Here is a 17,056-nt window from a genome sequence, read left to right as displayed (position 1 = left end):
GATATGACCAGGCTGCCTGCAGTGGTAACACTGGCGAAGTTCAGTGGTAGGTCTGGTGCTGTTGGCCATGGGGACAGGACCTCTGGTGTGTTGGCTGGCAGGGGTACTGGCGTTGGATGCAGGCTTACCCCCTCTCCAGCTGGAAGTGACTGGCTTCCGCACTTCCGATCTACGGTTGGCCTCATAGGCATCGGCAATCTGCGTTGCTTTCGTCACGTCTTTGGGTTCTCTGTCCATCTTGAACTGTCGCACCTCAGCTGGGCAAAGATGGAAGAACTGGTCTTTGATCATCAGGTCTCGCAGCTGTGCAAAGGTGGTCACTGACAGTCCTTGGGTCCACTGGTCAAAGTGGGTCCCCAGTCCATGCACCACATCACTGTAACTGTCGTGTGGGCCACTGTTATGGTTCTCAATGGCAAGAGAACATAGCCCAGCAAATATAAGTACTAGCTCTTGGAAGGATGGAAACTAAACGGACCATGAACTAAACCTGCCGCACAACTAACAGTAGCCGGGTAGCGTTGCCTACGTTTTTTATCCCTAGACACCCAGCGCCGGCCGGAGGACTAACTAATCCTGGCAGAGGAAAATATAGTCCTGGCTCACCTCTAGAGAAATTTCCCCGATAGGCAGACAGAGGCCCCCACATATATTGGCGGTGATTTTAGATGAAATGACAAACGTAGTATGAAAATAGGTTTAGCAAAATTGAGGTCCGCTTACTACATAGCAGGAAGACAGAAAGGGCACTTTCATGGTCAGCTGAAAACCCTATCAAAACGCCATCCTGAAATTACTTTAAGACTCTAGTATTAACTCATAACATCAGAGTGGCAATTTCAGATCACAAGAGCTTTCCAGACACAGAAACGAAACTACAGCTGTGAACTGGAACAAAATGCAAAAACAAACGAGGACTAAAGTCCAACTTAGCTGGGAGTTGTCTAGCAGCAGGAACATGCACAGAAAGGCTTCTGATTACAACGTTGACCGGCATGGAAGTGACAGAGGAGCAAGGTTAAATAGCGACTCCCACATCCTGATGGAAACAGGTGAACAGAGGGGATGATGCACACCAGTTCAATTCCACCAGTGGCCACCGGGGGAGCCCAAAATCCAATTTCACAACAGTACCCCCCCCCTCAAGGAGGGGGCACCGAACCCTCACCAGAACCACCAGGGCGATCAGGATGAGCCCTATGAAAGGCACGGACCAGATCGGAGGCATGAACATCAGAGGCAGTCACCCAAGAATTATCCTCCTGACCGTATCCCTTCCATTTGACCAGATACTGGAGTTTCCGTCTGGAAACCCGGGAGTCCAAGATTTTTTCCACAACGTACTCCAACTCGCCCTCAACCAACACCGGAGCAGGAGGCTCAACGGAAGGCACAACCGGTACCTCATACCTGCGCAACAATGACCGATGAAAAACATTATGAATAGAAAAAGATGCAGGGAGGTCCAAACGGAAGGACACAGGGTTAAGAATCTCCAATATCTTGTACGGGCCGATGAACCGAGGCTTAAACTTAGGAGAAGAAACCCTCATAGGGACAAAACGAGAAGACAACCACACCAAGTCCCCAACACAAAGCCGAGGACCAACCCGACGCCGGCGGTTGGCAAAAAGCTGAGTCTTCTCCTGGGACAACTTCAAATTGTCCACTACCTGCCCCCAAATCTGATGCAACCTCTCCACCACAGCATCCACTCCAGGACAATCCGAAGATTCCACCTGACCAGAAGAAAATCGAGGATGAAACCCCGAATTACAGAAAAAAGGAGACACCAAGGTGGCAGAGCTGGCCCGATTATTAAGGGCAAACTCCGCTAAAGGCAAAAAAGCAACCCAATCATCCTGATCTGCAGACACAAAACACCTCAAATATGTCTCCAAGGTCTGATTCGTCCGCTCGGTCTGGCCATTAGTCTGAGGATGGAAAGCAGACGAGAAAGACAAATCTATGCCCATCCTAGCACAGAATGCTCGCCAAAATCTAGACACGAATTGGGTTCCTCTGTCAGAAACGATATTCTCCGGAATACCATGCAAACGGACCACATTTTGAAAAAACAGAGGAACCAACTCGGAAGAAGAAGGCAACTTAGGCAGGGGAACCAAATGGACCATCTTAGAGAAACGGTCACACACCACCCAGATGACAGACATCTTCTGAGAAACAGGAAGATCCGAAATAAAATCCATCGAGATGTGCGTCCAGGGCCTCTTCGGGATAGGCAAGGGCAACAACAATCCACTAGCCCGAGAACAACAAGGCTTGGCCCGAGCACAAACGTCACAAGACTGCACAAAGCCTCGCACATCTCGAGACAGGGAAGGCCACCAGAAGGACCTTGCCACCAAATCCCTGGTACCAAAGATTCCAGGATGACCTGTCAACGCAGAAGAATGAACCTCAGAAATGACTTTACTGGTCCAATCATCAGGAACAAACAGTCTACCAGGTGGGCAACGATCAGGTCTATCCGCCTGAAACTCCTGCAAGGCCCGCCGCAGGTCTGGAGAAACGGCAGACAATATCACTCCATCCTTAAGGATACCTGTAGGTTCAGAGTTACCAGGGGAGTCAGGCTCAAAACTCCTAGAAAGGGCATCCGCCTTAACATTCTTAGAACCCGGCAGGTAGGACACCACAAAATTAAACCGAGAGAAAAACAACGACCAGCGCGCCTGTCTAGGATTCAGGCGTCTGGCGGACTCAAGATAAATTAGATTTTTGTGGTCAGTCAATATCACCACCTGATGTCTAGCCCCCTCAAGCCAATGACGCCACTCCTCAAAAGCCCACTTCATGGCCAAAAGCTCCCGATTCCCAACATCATAATTCCGCTCGGCGGGCGAAAATTTACGCGAGAAAAAGGCACAAGGTCTCATCACGGAACAATCGGAACTTCTCTGCGACAAAACCGCCCCAGCTCCGATTTCAGAAGCGTCGACCTCAACCTGAAAAGGAAGAGCAACATCAGGCTGACGCAACACAGGGGCGGAAGAAAAGCGGCGCTTAAGCTCCCGAAAGGCCTCCACAGCAGCAGGGGACCAATCAGCAACATCAGCACCCTTCTTAGTCAAATCAGTCAATGGTTTAACAACATCAGAAAAACCAGCAACAAATCGACGATAAAAGTTAGCAAAGCCCAAAAATTTCTGAAGACTCTTAAGAGAAGAGGGTTGCGTCCAATCACAAATAGCCTGAACCTTGACAGGATCCATCTCGATGGAAGAGGGGGAAAAAATATATCCCAAAAAGGAAATCTTTTGAACCCCAAAAACGCACTTAGAACCCTTCACACACAAGGAATTAGACCGCAAAACCTGAAAAACCCTCCTGACCTGCTGGACATGAGAGTCCCAGTCATCCGAAAAAATCAAAATATCATCCAGATACACAATCATAAATTTATCCAAATAATCACGGAAAATGTCATGCATAAAGGACTGAAAGACTGAAGGGGCATTTGAAAGACCAAAAGGCATCACCAAATACTCAAAGTGGCCCTCGGGCGTATTAAATGCGGTCTTCCACTCATCCCCCTGCTTAATTCGCACCAAATTATACGCCCCACGGAGATCTATCTTAGAGAACCACTTGGCCCCCTTTATGCGAGCAAACAAATCAGTCAGCAGTGGCAACGGATATTGATATTTAACCGTGATTTTATTCAAAAGCCGATAATCAATACACGGCCTCAAAGAGCCATCTTTCTTAGCCACAAAGAAAAAACCGGCTCCTAAGGGAGATGACGAAGGACGAATATGTCCCTTTTCCAAGGACTCCTTTATATATTCTCGCATAGCAGCATGTTCAGGCACAGACAGATTAAATAAACGACCCTTAGGGTATTTACTACCCGGAATCAAATCTATGGCACAATCGCACTCCCGGTGCGGAGGTAATGAACCAAGCTTAGGTTCTTCAAAAACGTCACGATATTCAGTCAAGAATTCAGGAATCTCAGAGGGAATTGATGATGAAATGGAAACCACAGGTACGTCCCCATGCGTCCCCTTACATCCCCAGCTTAACACAGACATAGCTTTCCAGTCAAGGACTGGGTTATGAGATTGCAGCCATGGCAATCCAAGCACCAACACATCATGTAGGTTATACAGCACAAGAAAGCGAATAATCTCCTGATGATCCGGATTAATCCGCATAGTTACTTGTGTCCAGTATTGTGGTTTATTACTAGCCAATGGGGTGGAGTCAATCCCCTTCAGGGGTATAGGAGTTTCAAGAGGCTCCAAATCATACCCACAGCGTTTGGCAAAGGACCAATCCATAAGACTCAAAGCGGCGCCAGAGTCGACATAGGCATCCGCGGTAATAGATGATAAAGAACAAATCAGGGTCACAGATAGAATAAACTTAGACTGTAAAGTGCCAATTGAAACAGACTTATCAAGCTTCTTAGTACGCTTAGAGCATGCTGATATAACATGAGTTGAATCACCGCAATAGAAGCACAACCCATTTTTTCGTCTTAAATTCTGCCGTTCACTTCTGGACAGAATTCTATCACATTGCATATTCTCTGGCGTCTTCTCAGTAGACACCGCCAAATGGTGCACAGGTTTGCGCTCCCGCAGACGCCTATCGATCTGGATAGCCATTGTCATGGACTCATTCAGACCCGCAGGCACAGGGAACCCCACCATAACATCCTTAATGGCATCAGAGAGACCCTCTCTGAAATTCGCCGCCAGGGCGCACTCATTCCACTGAGTAAGCACAGCCCATTTACGGAATTTCTGGCAGTATATTTCAGCTTCGTCTTGCCCCTGAGATAGGGACATCAAGGCCTTTTCCGCCTGAAGCTCTAACTGAGGTTCCTCATAAAGCAACCCCAAGGCCAGAAAAAACGCATCCACATTGAGCAACGCAGGATCCCCTGGAGCCAATGCAAAAGCCCAATCCTGAGGGTCGCCCCGGAGCAAGGAAATCACAATCCTGACCTGCTGAGCAGGATCTCCAGCAGAGCGAGATTTCAGGGACAAAAACAACTTGCAATTATTTTTGAAATTTTGAAAGCAAGATCTATTCCCCGAGAAAAATTCAGGCAAAGGAATTCTAGGTTCAGATATAGGAACATGAACAACAAAATCTTGTAAATTTTGAACTTTCGTGGTGAGATTATTCAAACCTGCAGCTAAACTCTGAATATCCATTTTAAACAGGTGAACACAGAGCCATTCCAGGATTAGAAGGAGAGAGAGAGAGAGAAAGGCTGCAATATAGGCAGACTTGCAAGAGATTCAATTACAAGCACACTCAGAACTGAAGGGAAGGGAAAAAAAAAAAAAAAAAAAAATCTTCAGCAGACTTCTCTTTTCTCTCCTTTCTCTGTCAATTAATTTAACCCTTTGTGGCCGGTCAAACTGTTATGGTTCTCAATGGCAAGAGAACATAGCCCAGCAAATATAAGTACTAGCTCTTGGAAGGATGGAAACTAAACGGACCATGAACTAAACCTGCCGCACAACTAACAGTAGCCGGGTAGCGTTGCCTACGTTTTTTATCCCTAGACGCCCAGCGCCGGCCGGAGGACTAACTAATCCTGGCAGAGGAAAATATAGTCCTGGCTCACCTCTAGAGAAATTTCCCCGATAGGCAGACAGAGGCCCCCACATATATTGGCGGTGATTTTAGATGAAATGACAAACGTAGTATGAAAATAGGTTTAGCAAAATTGAGGTCCGCTTACTAGATAGCAGGAAGACAGAAAGGGCACTTTCATGGTCAGCTGAAAACCCTATCAAAACGCCATCCTGAAATTACTTTAAGACTCTAGTATTAACTCATAACATCAGAGTGGCAATTTCAGATCACAAGAGCTTTCCAGACACAGAAACGAAACTACAGCTGTGAACTGGAACAAAATGCAAAAACAAACGAGGACTAAAGTCCAACTTAGCTGGGAGTTGTCTAGCAGCAGGAACATGCACAGAAAGGCTTCTGATTACAATGTTGACCGGCATGGAAGTGACAGAGGAGCAAGGTTAAATAGCGACTCCCACATCCTGATGGAAACAGGTGAACAGAGGGGATGATGCACACCAGTTCAATTCCACCAGTGGCCACCGGGGGAGCCCAAAATCCAATTTCACAACAGGCCACGTTGGAGGGTTCGGAACTTCTTACGGTACACCTCGGGTGTAAGCTGGTACTTGGCTATGAGAGCCTGCTTGATGGCCTCATAGTCACCATCTTGTTCTTGAGGGAGGGCAGCAAACGCCTCCAGAGCTTTTCCTCTCAGCCCTGGTGTCAGGTATCGTGCCCATTCTTGTGTAGGCAGCTGGTACTGTCTGCAGGCTTTCTCAAAGGCCCGCAGAAAAGTGTCCAAGTCCCCATCCTTTTCCATAACAGGAAAGTGGTCGGGCCGGGGCTTCGGCATCTGAGCGCTGCTGGGCTCACGGCTCTGGGCAGTGGAAGGCATCCCCCCCTGCCGGAGCATCTCCAGTTCATGTTCTCGCTGGGCTTGGCGCTCGGCTCGCTGGGCCTGGGCCTCTCGCTCGGCTCTCTCAGCCTCTCGCTCGGCTCGGGCCTCAGCCTCCTGCCGGTATTGCTGAATCAGCTGCCGACATCCCTCATGGTCGTCAGCGGGGAATTCTTTCAAGGCCGCCTGCAGGTGGGGGTCCAATTCGCCCGGATTGCTAACGGGGCCAGCATTCAGTGGTTGGACCTCTGCTGCAGCACCATGTTCGCTGGTGCTAGCTTCTGCGGCTTCTGGGCTCTGTGAGTGGTCTAGAACAGCTTCCCATTGCATCAGGACTGCGACCAGTTGGCTTTTGTTTTTGCTTGCATAGTCAATGTGCTGTGACTTGCATAAGGCAACAAGGGTGTCTCTGCTCTGCTGTTCATAAAAGGCTTCTCCCAGCCCAACCATGGTTGCCAAATAAAAGATAGGATAGAAAAACGAAGAGAAAGGGAGGGGATAATTACCAGTACACACAATTGTCTCAAGTCTAATAAACACTGAGTTCGTTCTCCAAACTTATTTGCGCAAGAACTTTCTGCAAGTTTTTAGTGAGAGGAATGATTGCTCAAACCAAATCACTAATGCTCTAATATCCCACCGCCTTGCCACCAATTGTCACGATTCACACCGTGACTGTCACCAGTTGTCACGATCCCTTAGCCGCTGCCAATTGGTCACGAAATCCACAGGGATTCCTGACCACTGTCACCAATATGTCACGGATTGGGGTGACTTTAGACCAACAGACGGCTATCACATGTGCAGGGGGGCTTATCTTAGTTATCCCTCCACTGCCACAATGTGATGAAAAAACACACACAAGGCTAGGGACCTCTTAGTTTACAGCAGGGGCTTATTTTAGGTATCCCACTGCTCTTCAATATACCATGAACTGCCGGGATTTGTGTATATCCCGCTTACAGTTCCACTTGAACCTTGCAGCTCTCTGGTGCCCCCTTTACTGTCAGGTTGGATTAGGTACTGCACCTAGGGTAATTAGTCGCCAGAAAGGCTGCCTGCTTTGTACTGGCTATTGGGCACGCTGCAGCGACGCGATACTACTCCCGCTCAGGCAGGAACAATAATTATCAAGCCGCAGTCGCTACAGTGACACCCAAAGGCCTGCACAGTACACGGTATTACTGCCACCAGCTTCGATTAAACGGGTCCGAAGCTAACCCAAAACAGTAGCGTAAATTCCCTTCAAGAGACTTAGGGTACGTTTTTAGAGCATGGAGAAAGAACCGCATGAAATAATATACCCCACAAAATGTAGGCAGTGCTTTATCAAAATATTTTACAAAGATGTTACAAATGAGACAATTGCAAATATGTACAAGGTAATTATTAAAAAAACAGGGAATAACATGAGAAATAACACTTACAGTTGTTCAAAGCATTGCAGGCAACAGGCTAGGGGAACTTTCCATCTATCCCAGTGCAACAGGGCGTGCACTCTGGGCTCTTCAGGTAAAAACTCAAATCTGACCCTCTTGGACGCCGGCCAGCACTTAAAACCTACAGCCTGTGACCTCACAGCAAGGGCTGGCTTTTCCAATCCCTCCTACCTCTTCCTTTTTACTAACAGGGCATGAAATATATCTGATGCCCGTAACTTCGCTACAGAACATGTCATAATCGTACCATACCCAGCATTCATCTCGTATTATCGCTGGCATTCTAGTGAGATCAAATATGTCCTATCTGGGATACATATTTGCAGAGAAATCCCTACTTCTTTATTAGATGAAGTTAGAAGCCCGTGTTTCGAGGGATGGGTAGATCCTCCGAGTGTGATTATGACAATATATTTTTGAGTTCCTATCTCCCATGGTTGGCCTAATATCTTACAAAAACAGAACAAAAGACTTTCATGATTCTGGAAGTTTCTCATCCAGTTATAGCTAGACAAGAGCTTACACGGCAGGAAATGCCGGTCGTAAATGCCTTGGTGGGGCTGAGGCTTGGCAGCTGAAGTCAGGCATTTGCAGCTAGAAGCAATAAAACTTGTACACTCATTGACAAGACAGGCTGAACACAGAGTGAAGGGGGGTCACTGCCCACCCTATGTGTGCTGGCAGAGAAACTAACTTATATGATATTTCATACCATATCATGACAGTAGGTGACAGCCGGGAGGACACGGAGCCCCTGTATATAGGTGACAGCAGAGAGGACATGGAGTCCCTGTATATAGGTGACAGCCGGGAGGACAAAGAGCCTCTGTATATAGGCAACAGTCGAGAGGACACGGAGCCCCAGTATATACTGTAGGTGACAGCCAGGAGGACACAGAGCCCCTGTATATAGGTGACAGCCGGGATGACACAGAGCCCCTGTATATAGGTGACAGTCGGGAGGACACAGAGCCCCTGTATATAGGTGACCGTCGGGAGGACATAGAGTCCCTGTATATTGGTGACAGCCGGGAGGACACGGAGTCCCTGTATATAGGTGACAGCCGGGAGGACACAGAGCCCCTGTATATAGGTGACAGCCGGGAGGACACAGAGCCCCTGCGTATAGGTGACAGCCGGAAGGACACGGAGTCCCTGTATATAGATGACAGCCGGAAGGACACAGTGTCCCTGTATATAGGTGACAGCCGGGAGGACACAGAGCCCCTGTATATAGGTCACAACTGGGAGTACACTGAGTTCCTGTATATAGGTGACAGCGGGGAGGACACGGAGCCCCTGTATATAGATGACAGCCAGGACGACACAGAGCCCCTGTATATAGATGACAGCGGGGAGGACACGGAGCCCCTGTATATAGGTGACAGCCGGGAGGACACGGAGCCCCTGTATATAGGTGACAGCCGGGAGGACACAGAGCCCCTGTATATAGGCGACAGTCGAGAGGACACGGAGCCCCTGTATATACTGTAGGTGACAGTCGAGAGAACAGAGCCCCTGTATATAGGTGACAGCCGGGATGACACAGAGCCCCTGTATATAGGCGCCAGTCGGGAGGACACAGAGTCCCTGTATATCCAGAGTTCCTGTATGTAGGCAACAGCCGGGAGGACACAGAGCCCCTGTATATAGGTGACTGTCGGGAGGACATAGAGCCTCTGTATATAGGTGACAACTGGGAGAATCCGGAGTTCCTGTATATAGGCGACAGCCTGGAGGACATGGAGCCCTTGTATACAGGTGACAGTCGGGAGGACACGGCGTCCCTGTGTATAGGTGACAGCCAGGAGGACACAGAGACCCTGTATATCCGGAGTTCCTGTATGTAGGTGACAGCCGGGAGGACACGGAGCCCCTGTATATAGGCAACAGTCGAGAGGACACAGAGCCCCTGTATATACTGTAGGTGACAGCCAGGAGGACACAGAGCCCCTGTATATAGGCGACCGTCGGGAGGACATAGAGCCCCTGTATGTAGGTGACAGCCGGGAGAACACAAAGTCCCTGTATATAGGTGACAGCCAGGAGGACACATAGCCCCTGTATATAGGTGACAGCCGGGAGGACACGGAGTCCCTGTATATAGGTGACAGCCGGTAGGACATAGATCCCCTGTATATAGGTGACAGCCGGGAGGACACAGAGCCCCTGTATATAGGTCACAACTGGGAGTACATGGAGTTCCTGTATATAGGTGACAGCGGGGAGGACACGGAGCCCCTGTATATAGATGACAGCCAGGACGACACAGAGCCCCTGTATATAGATGACAGCGGGGAGGACACGGAGCCCCTGTATATAGGTGACAGCCGGGAGGACACGGAGCCCCTGTATATAGGTGACAGCCGGGAGGACACGGAGCCCCTGTATATAGGTGACAGCCTGGAGGACAGAGCCCCTTTATATAGGCGACAGTCGAGAGGACACAGAGCCCCTGTATATACTGTAGGTGACAGTCGAGAGAACACAGAGCCCCTGTATATAGGTGCCAGCCGGGATGACACAGAGCCCCTGTATATAGGTGCCAGTCGGGAGGACACGGAGCCCCTGTATACAGGTGACCGTTGGGAGGACATAGAGCCCCTGTATATTGGTGACAGCCGGGAGGACACGGAGCCCCTGTATATAGGTGACAGCTGGAGGACACGGAGTCCCTGTATATCCAGAGTTCCTGTATGTAGGCAACAGCCGGGAGGACACAGAGCCCCTGTATATAGGCGACAGTCGAGAGGACACGGAGCCCCTGTTTATACTATAGGTGACAGCCGGGAGGACACAGAGCCCCTGTATATAAGTGACAACCGGGATGACACAGAGCCTCTGTATATAGGCGAAAGTCGGGAGGACACGGAGCCCCTGTATATAGGTGACAGCCGGGAGGACACGGAGCCCTTGTATATAGGTGACAACTGGGAGTACACTGAGTTCCTGCATATAGGTGACAGCGGGGAGGACACGGAGCCCCTGTATATAGATGACAGTCAGGAGGACACAGAGCGCCTGTATATAGATGACAGCGGGGAGGACACGGAGCCCCTGTATATAGGTGACAGCCAGGAGGACACGGAGCCCCTGTATATAGGTGACAGCCGGGAGGACACAGAGCCCCTGTATATAGGCGACAGTCGAGAGGACACGGAGCCCCTGTATATACTGTAGGTGACAGTCGAGAGGACACAGAGCCCTTGTATATATGTGACAGCCGGGATGTCAGAGCCCCTGTATATGCGCCAGTCGGGAGGACACGGAGCCCCTGTATATAGGTGACCGTTGGGAGGACACGGAGTCCCTGTATATCCAGAGTTCCTGTATGTAGGCAACAGCCGGGAGGACACAGAGCCCCTGTATATAGGTGACTGTCGGGAGGACACGGAGCCCCTGTATGTAGGCGACAGTCGGGAGGACACGGAACCCCTGTATATAGGCGACAGTCGGGAGGACACGGAGCCCCTGTATATAGGTGACAGCAGGGAGAACACACAGCCCCTGTATATAGGTGACAGCCGGGAGGACACAGAGCCCCTGTATATAGGTGACAGTCGGGAGGACACGGAGCCCCTGTATATAGGTGACCGTCGGGAGGACATAGAGCCCCTGTATATAGGTGATAACCGGGAGAACACGGAGTCCCTGTATATAGGTGACAGCCGGGAGGACACGGAGCTCCTGTATATAGGTGACAGCCGGGAGGACACGGAGCCCCTGTATATAGGTGACAGCCGGAGGACACGGAGTCCCTGTATATCCAGAGTTCCTGTATGTAGGCAACAGCTGCGAGGACACAGAGCCCCTGTATATAGGCAACTGTCGGGAGGACATAGAGGCTCTGTATATAGCTGACAACCGGGAGAACACAGAGTCCCTGTATATAGGTGACAGCCGGGAGGACACTTAGCCCATGTACTGTATGTAGGTGACAGCGGGGAGGACACGGAGCCCCTGTATATAGGTGACACCCAGGAGGACATGGAACCCCTGTATATAGGTGACAGCCGGGAGGACACGGAGCCCCTGTATATAGGTGACAGCGGGGAGGACACGGAACCCCTGTATATAGGTGACAGCCAGGATGACACGGAGCCTCTGTATATAGGTGACATCCGGGAGGACACGGAGACCCTGTATATAGGTGACAGCGGGGAGGACACAGAACCCCTGTATATAGGTGACAGCCAGGATGACACGGAGCCACTGTATATAGGTGACAGCCGGGAGGACACAGAGCCCCTGTATATAGGTGACAGCCGGGAGGACACAGAGCCCCTGTATATAGGTGACAGCCGATTGTCACAGAGCCCCTGTATATAGGTGACAGCCGGGAGGACACAGATCCCCTATATATAGGTGACAGCCGGGAGGACACGGAGCCCATGTGCTGTATGTAGGTGACAGCGGGGAGGACACGGAGCCCCTGTATACAGGTGACACCCGGGAGGACACGGAGCCCCTGTATATAGGTGACAGCCGGGAGGACACGTAGCCCCTGTATATAGGTGACAGCGGGGAGGACACGGAGCCCCTGTATATAGGTGACAGCCGGGAGGACAGAGCCCCTGTATATAGGGGACAGCCGGGAGGACACGGAGCCTCTGTATATAGGTAACAGCCGGGAGGACACAGAGCCCCTGTATATAGGTGACAGCCGGGAGGACACGGAGCCCCTGTGTATAGGTGACAGCCGGGAGGACACAGAGCCCCTGTATATAGGTGACAGTGGGGAGGACACAGAGCCCCTGTATATAGGTCACAGCCGTGAGGACACAGAGCCCCTATATATAGGTGACAGCCGGGAGGACACAGAGCCCCTGTATATAGGTGACAGCCGGGAGGACACAGAGCCCCTGTATATAGGTGACAGCCGGGAGGACACAGAGCCCCTGTATATAGGTGACAGCCGGGAGGACACGGAGCCCCTGTATATAGGTGACAGCCGAGAGGACACGGAGCCTCTGTATATAGGTGACAGCCGGGATGACACAGAGCCCCTGTATATAGGCGACAGCCGGGAGGACACACAGCCCCTGTATATAGGTGACAGCCGGGAGGACACAGAGCTTCTGTATATAGGTGACAGCGGGGAGGACACAGAGCCCCTGTATGTAGGTGACAGCCGGGAGGACACGGAGCCCCTGTATGTAGGTGACAGCCGGGAGGACACGGAGCCCCTGTATATAGGTGACAGCGGGGAGGACACAGAGTCCCTGTATATAGGTGACAGCCGGGAGGACACAGAGCCCCTGTATATAGGTGACAGCCGGGAGGACACAGAGCCCCTGTATATAGGTGACAGCCGGGAAGACACGGAGCCCCTGTATATAGGTGACAGCGGGGAGGACAGAGTCCCTGTATATAGGTGACAGCCGGGAGGACACAGAGCCCCTGTATATAGGTGACAGCCGGGAGGACACAGAGCCCCTGTATATAGGTGACAGCCAGGAGGACACGGAGCCCCTGTATATAGGTGACAGCCGAGAGGACACGGAGCCTCTGTATATAGGTGACAGCCGGGAGGACACAGAGCCCCTGTATATAGGCGACAGCCGGGAGGACACACAGCCCCTGTATATAGGTGACAGCCGGGAGGACACAGAGCCCCTGTATATAGGTGACAGCGGGGAGGACACAGAGCCCCTGTATATAGGTGACAGCGGGGAGGACACGGAGCCCCTGTATATAGATGACAGTCAGGAGGACACAGAGCCCCTGTATATAGATGACAGCGGGGAGGACACGGAGCCCCTGTATATAGGTGACAGCCAGGAGGACACGGAGCCCCTGTATATAGGTGACAGTCGGGAGGACACAGAGCCCCTGTATATAGGCGACAGTCGAGAGGACACGGAGCCCCTGTATATACTGTAGGTGACAGTCGAGAGGACACAGAGCCCTTGTATATATGTGACAGCCGGGATGTCAGAGCCCCTGTATATGCGCCAGTCGGGAGGACACGGAGCCCCTGTATATAGGTGACCGTTGGGAGGACACGGAGTCCCTGTATATCCAGAGTTCCTGTATGTAGGCAACAGCCGGGAGGACACAGAGCCCCTGTATATAGGTGACTGTCGGGAGGACACGGAGCCCCTGTATGTAGGCGACAGTCGGGAGGACACGGAACCCCTGTATATAGGCGACAGTCGGGAGGACACGGAGCCCCTGTATATAGGTGACAGCAGGGAGAACACACAGCCCCTGTATATAGGTGACAGCCGGGAGGACACAGAGCCCCTGTATATAGGCGACAGTCGGGAGGACACGGAGCCCCTGTATATAGGTGACCGTCGGGAGGACATAGAGCCCCTGTATATAGGTGATAGCCGGGAGAACACGGAGTCCCTGTATATAGGTGACAGCCGGGAGGACACGGAGCTCCTGTATATAGGTGACAGCCGGGAGGACACGGAGCCCCTGTATATAGGTGACAGCCGGAGGACACGGAGTCCCTGTATATCCAGAGTTCCTGTATGTAGGCAACAGCTGCGAGGACACAGAGCCCCTGTATATAGGCAACTGTCGGGAGGACATAGAGGCTCTGTATATAGCTGACAACCGGGAGAACACAGAGTCCCTGTATATAGGTGACAGCCGGGAGGACACTTAGCCCATGTACTGTATGTAGGTGACAGCGGGGAGGACACGGAGCCCCTGTATATAGGTGACACCCAGGAGGACATGGAACCCCTGTATATAGGTGACAGCCGGGAGGACACGGAGCCCCTGTATATAGGTGACAGCGGGGAGGACACGGAACCCCTGTATATAGGTGACAGCCAGGATGACACGGAGCCTCTGTATATAGGTGACATCCGGGAGGACACGGAGACCCTGTATATAGGTGACAGCGGGGAGGACACAGAACCCCTGTATATAGGTGACAGCCAGGATGACACGGAGCCACTGTATATAGGTGACAGCCGGGAGGACACAGAGCCCCTGTATATAGGTGACAGCCGGGAGGACACAGAGCCCCTGTATATAGGTGACAGCCGATTGTCACAGAGCCCCTGTATATAGGTGACAGCCGGGAGGACACAGAGCCCCTATATATAGGTGACAGCCGGGAGGACACGGAGCCCATGTGCTGTATGTAGGTGACAGCGGGGAGGACACGGAGCCCCTGTATACAGGTGACACCCGGGAGGACACGGAGCCCCTGTATATAGGTGACAGCCGGGAGGACACGTAGCCCCTGTATATAGGTGACAGCGGGGAGGACACGGAGCCCCTGTATATAGGTGACAGCCGGGAGGACAGAGCCCCTGTATATAGGGGACAGCCGGGAGGACACGGAGCCTCTGTATATAGGTAACAGCCGGGAGGACACAGAGCCCCTGTATATAGGTGACAGCCGGGAGGACACGGAGCCCCTGTGTATAGGTGACAGCCGGGAGGACACAGAGCCCCTGTATATAGGTGACAGTGGGGAGGACACAGAGCCCCTGTATATAGGTCACAGCCGTGAGGACACAGAGCCCCTATATATAGGTGACAGCCGGGAGGACACAGAGCCCCTGTATATAGGTGACAGCCGGGAGGACACAGAGCCCCTGTATATAGGTGACAGCCGGGAGGACACAGAGCCCCTGTATATAGGTGACAGCCGGGAGGACACGGAGCCCCTGTATATAGGTGACAGCCGAGAGGACACGGAGCCTCTGTATATAGGTGACAGCCGGGATGACACAGAGCCCCTGTATATAGGCGACAGCCGGGAGGACACACAGCCCCTGTATATAGGTGACAGCCGGGAGGACACAGAGCTTCTGTATATAGGTGACAGCGGGGAGGACACAGAGCCCCTGTATGTAGGTGACAGCCGGGAGGACACGGAGCCCCTGTATGTAGGTGACAGCCGGGAGGACACGGAGCCCCTGTATATAGGTGACAGTGGGGAGGACACAGAGTCCCTGTATATAGGTGACAGCCGGGAGGACACAGAGCCCCTGTATATAGGTGACAGCCGGGAGGACACAGAGCCCCTGTATATAGGTGACAGCCGGGAAGACACGGAGCCCCTGTATATAGGTGACAGCGGGGAGGACAGAGTCCCTGTATATAGGTGACAGCCGGGAGGACACAGAGCCCCTGTATATAGGTGACAGCCGTGAGGACACAGAGCCCCTGTATATAGGTGACAGCCAGGAGGACACGGAGCCCCTGTATATAGGTGACAGCCGAGAGGACACGGAGCCTCTGTATATAGGTGACAGCCGGGAGGACACAGAGCCCCTGTATATAGGCGACAGCCGGGAGGACACACATCCCCTGTATATAGGTGACAGCCGGGAGGACACAGAGCCCCTGTATATAGGTGACAGCGGGGAGGACACAGAGCCCCTGTATGTAGGTGACAGCCGGGAGGACACGGAGCCCCTGTATGTAGGTGACAGCCGGGAGGACACGGAGCCCCTGTATGTAGGTGACAGTGGGGAGGACACAGAGTCCCTGTATATAGGTGACAGCCGGGAGGCCATCGAGCTCCTCCCGCCCCGCAGCCCGTTGCTGATGTCAGGAGGCGGCGCCGGGATCGCTAGGGGTCGTCGTCGGATGCTGCGGGTGTGTGCAGGTGAGGGGGCGTCCTCTCCGGAGCGGGCGGACGATGTTTGTTTTTCGGGCGGATGCTCTGGGTCTTGTTCCGCCTGTGATACATTGTAGCGGCTGCACCTGCCGTAATGTCTGGAGTGCAAGCGACCGAGCCCAGCAGACTGCAGGAACCGGGGCCCACAGTGTGTAGGAGCAGGAGCCACAGGGTGTGCGTCAGGTACAGCGGGGCCACAGGGTGTGCGTCAGGTACAGCGGGGCCACAGGGTGTGCGTCAGGTACAGCGGGGCCACAGGATGTGCCGTTGGGTACAGAGGGGTCACAGAGTAATTAAAAGCCGGGATGATGGAGTGCAGGATTAATAGGGCATAGAGAGGGGCTATTAGTGGGGGCTGGAGACTAAGGATACATACCCACAATCAGGAATTGGTGCAGGTTTGATACTGCGTATTTACGGTACGTCAAACCCATTGCGTCCAGAAATCCCATGTCCACTATGTGTGCACAGACACCTGTAGATCACCCGCGAAGATGGACATGTGGCACGTCTCTCCAGACCGCAGCATGTCAATTTCTCTTGCCGAGTCGTGCATCTCCG

General features: G+C 52.2%; 1 protein-coding gene across 7 annotated transcripts in view; it reads left to right on the top strand.

The window, feature by feature from the left end:
• Nucleotides 1–16,355: 16,355 nt before the first annotated feature.
• Nucleotides 16,356–17,056, top strand: part of TMEM63C (transmembrane protein 63C) — a 42,799-nt gene continuing 42,098 nt past the window's right edge. The window contains exon 1 of one of the 7 annotated variants that reach the window (XM_077267493.1): nt 16,356–16,483. In XM_077267493.1, coding sequence (XP_077123608.1) covers nt 16,423–16,483 — 61 coding nt within the window. In that variant the 5' untranslated portion in view covers nt 16,356–16,422. The other 6 variants (XM_077267494.1, XM_077267500.1, XM_077267501.1 and 3 more) reach the window with 6 other exon arrangements.

The sequence above is a fragment of the Ranitomeya variabilis genome, chromosome 1, assembly GCF_051348905.1.
Source record: "Ranitomeya variabilis isolate aRanVar5 chromosome 1, aRanVar5.hap1, whole genome shotgun sequence".
Taxonomy (NCBI): Eukaryota; Metazoa; Chordata; class Amphibia; order Anura; family Dendrobatidae; genus Ranitomeya; species Ranitomeya variabilis.
The sequence above is the reverse complement of the archived record's forward strand: the minus strand, read 5'-3'. Positions and strand labels throughout refer to the sequence as shown.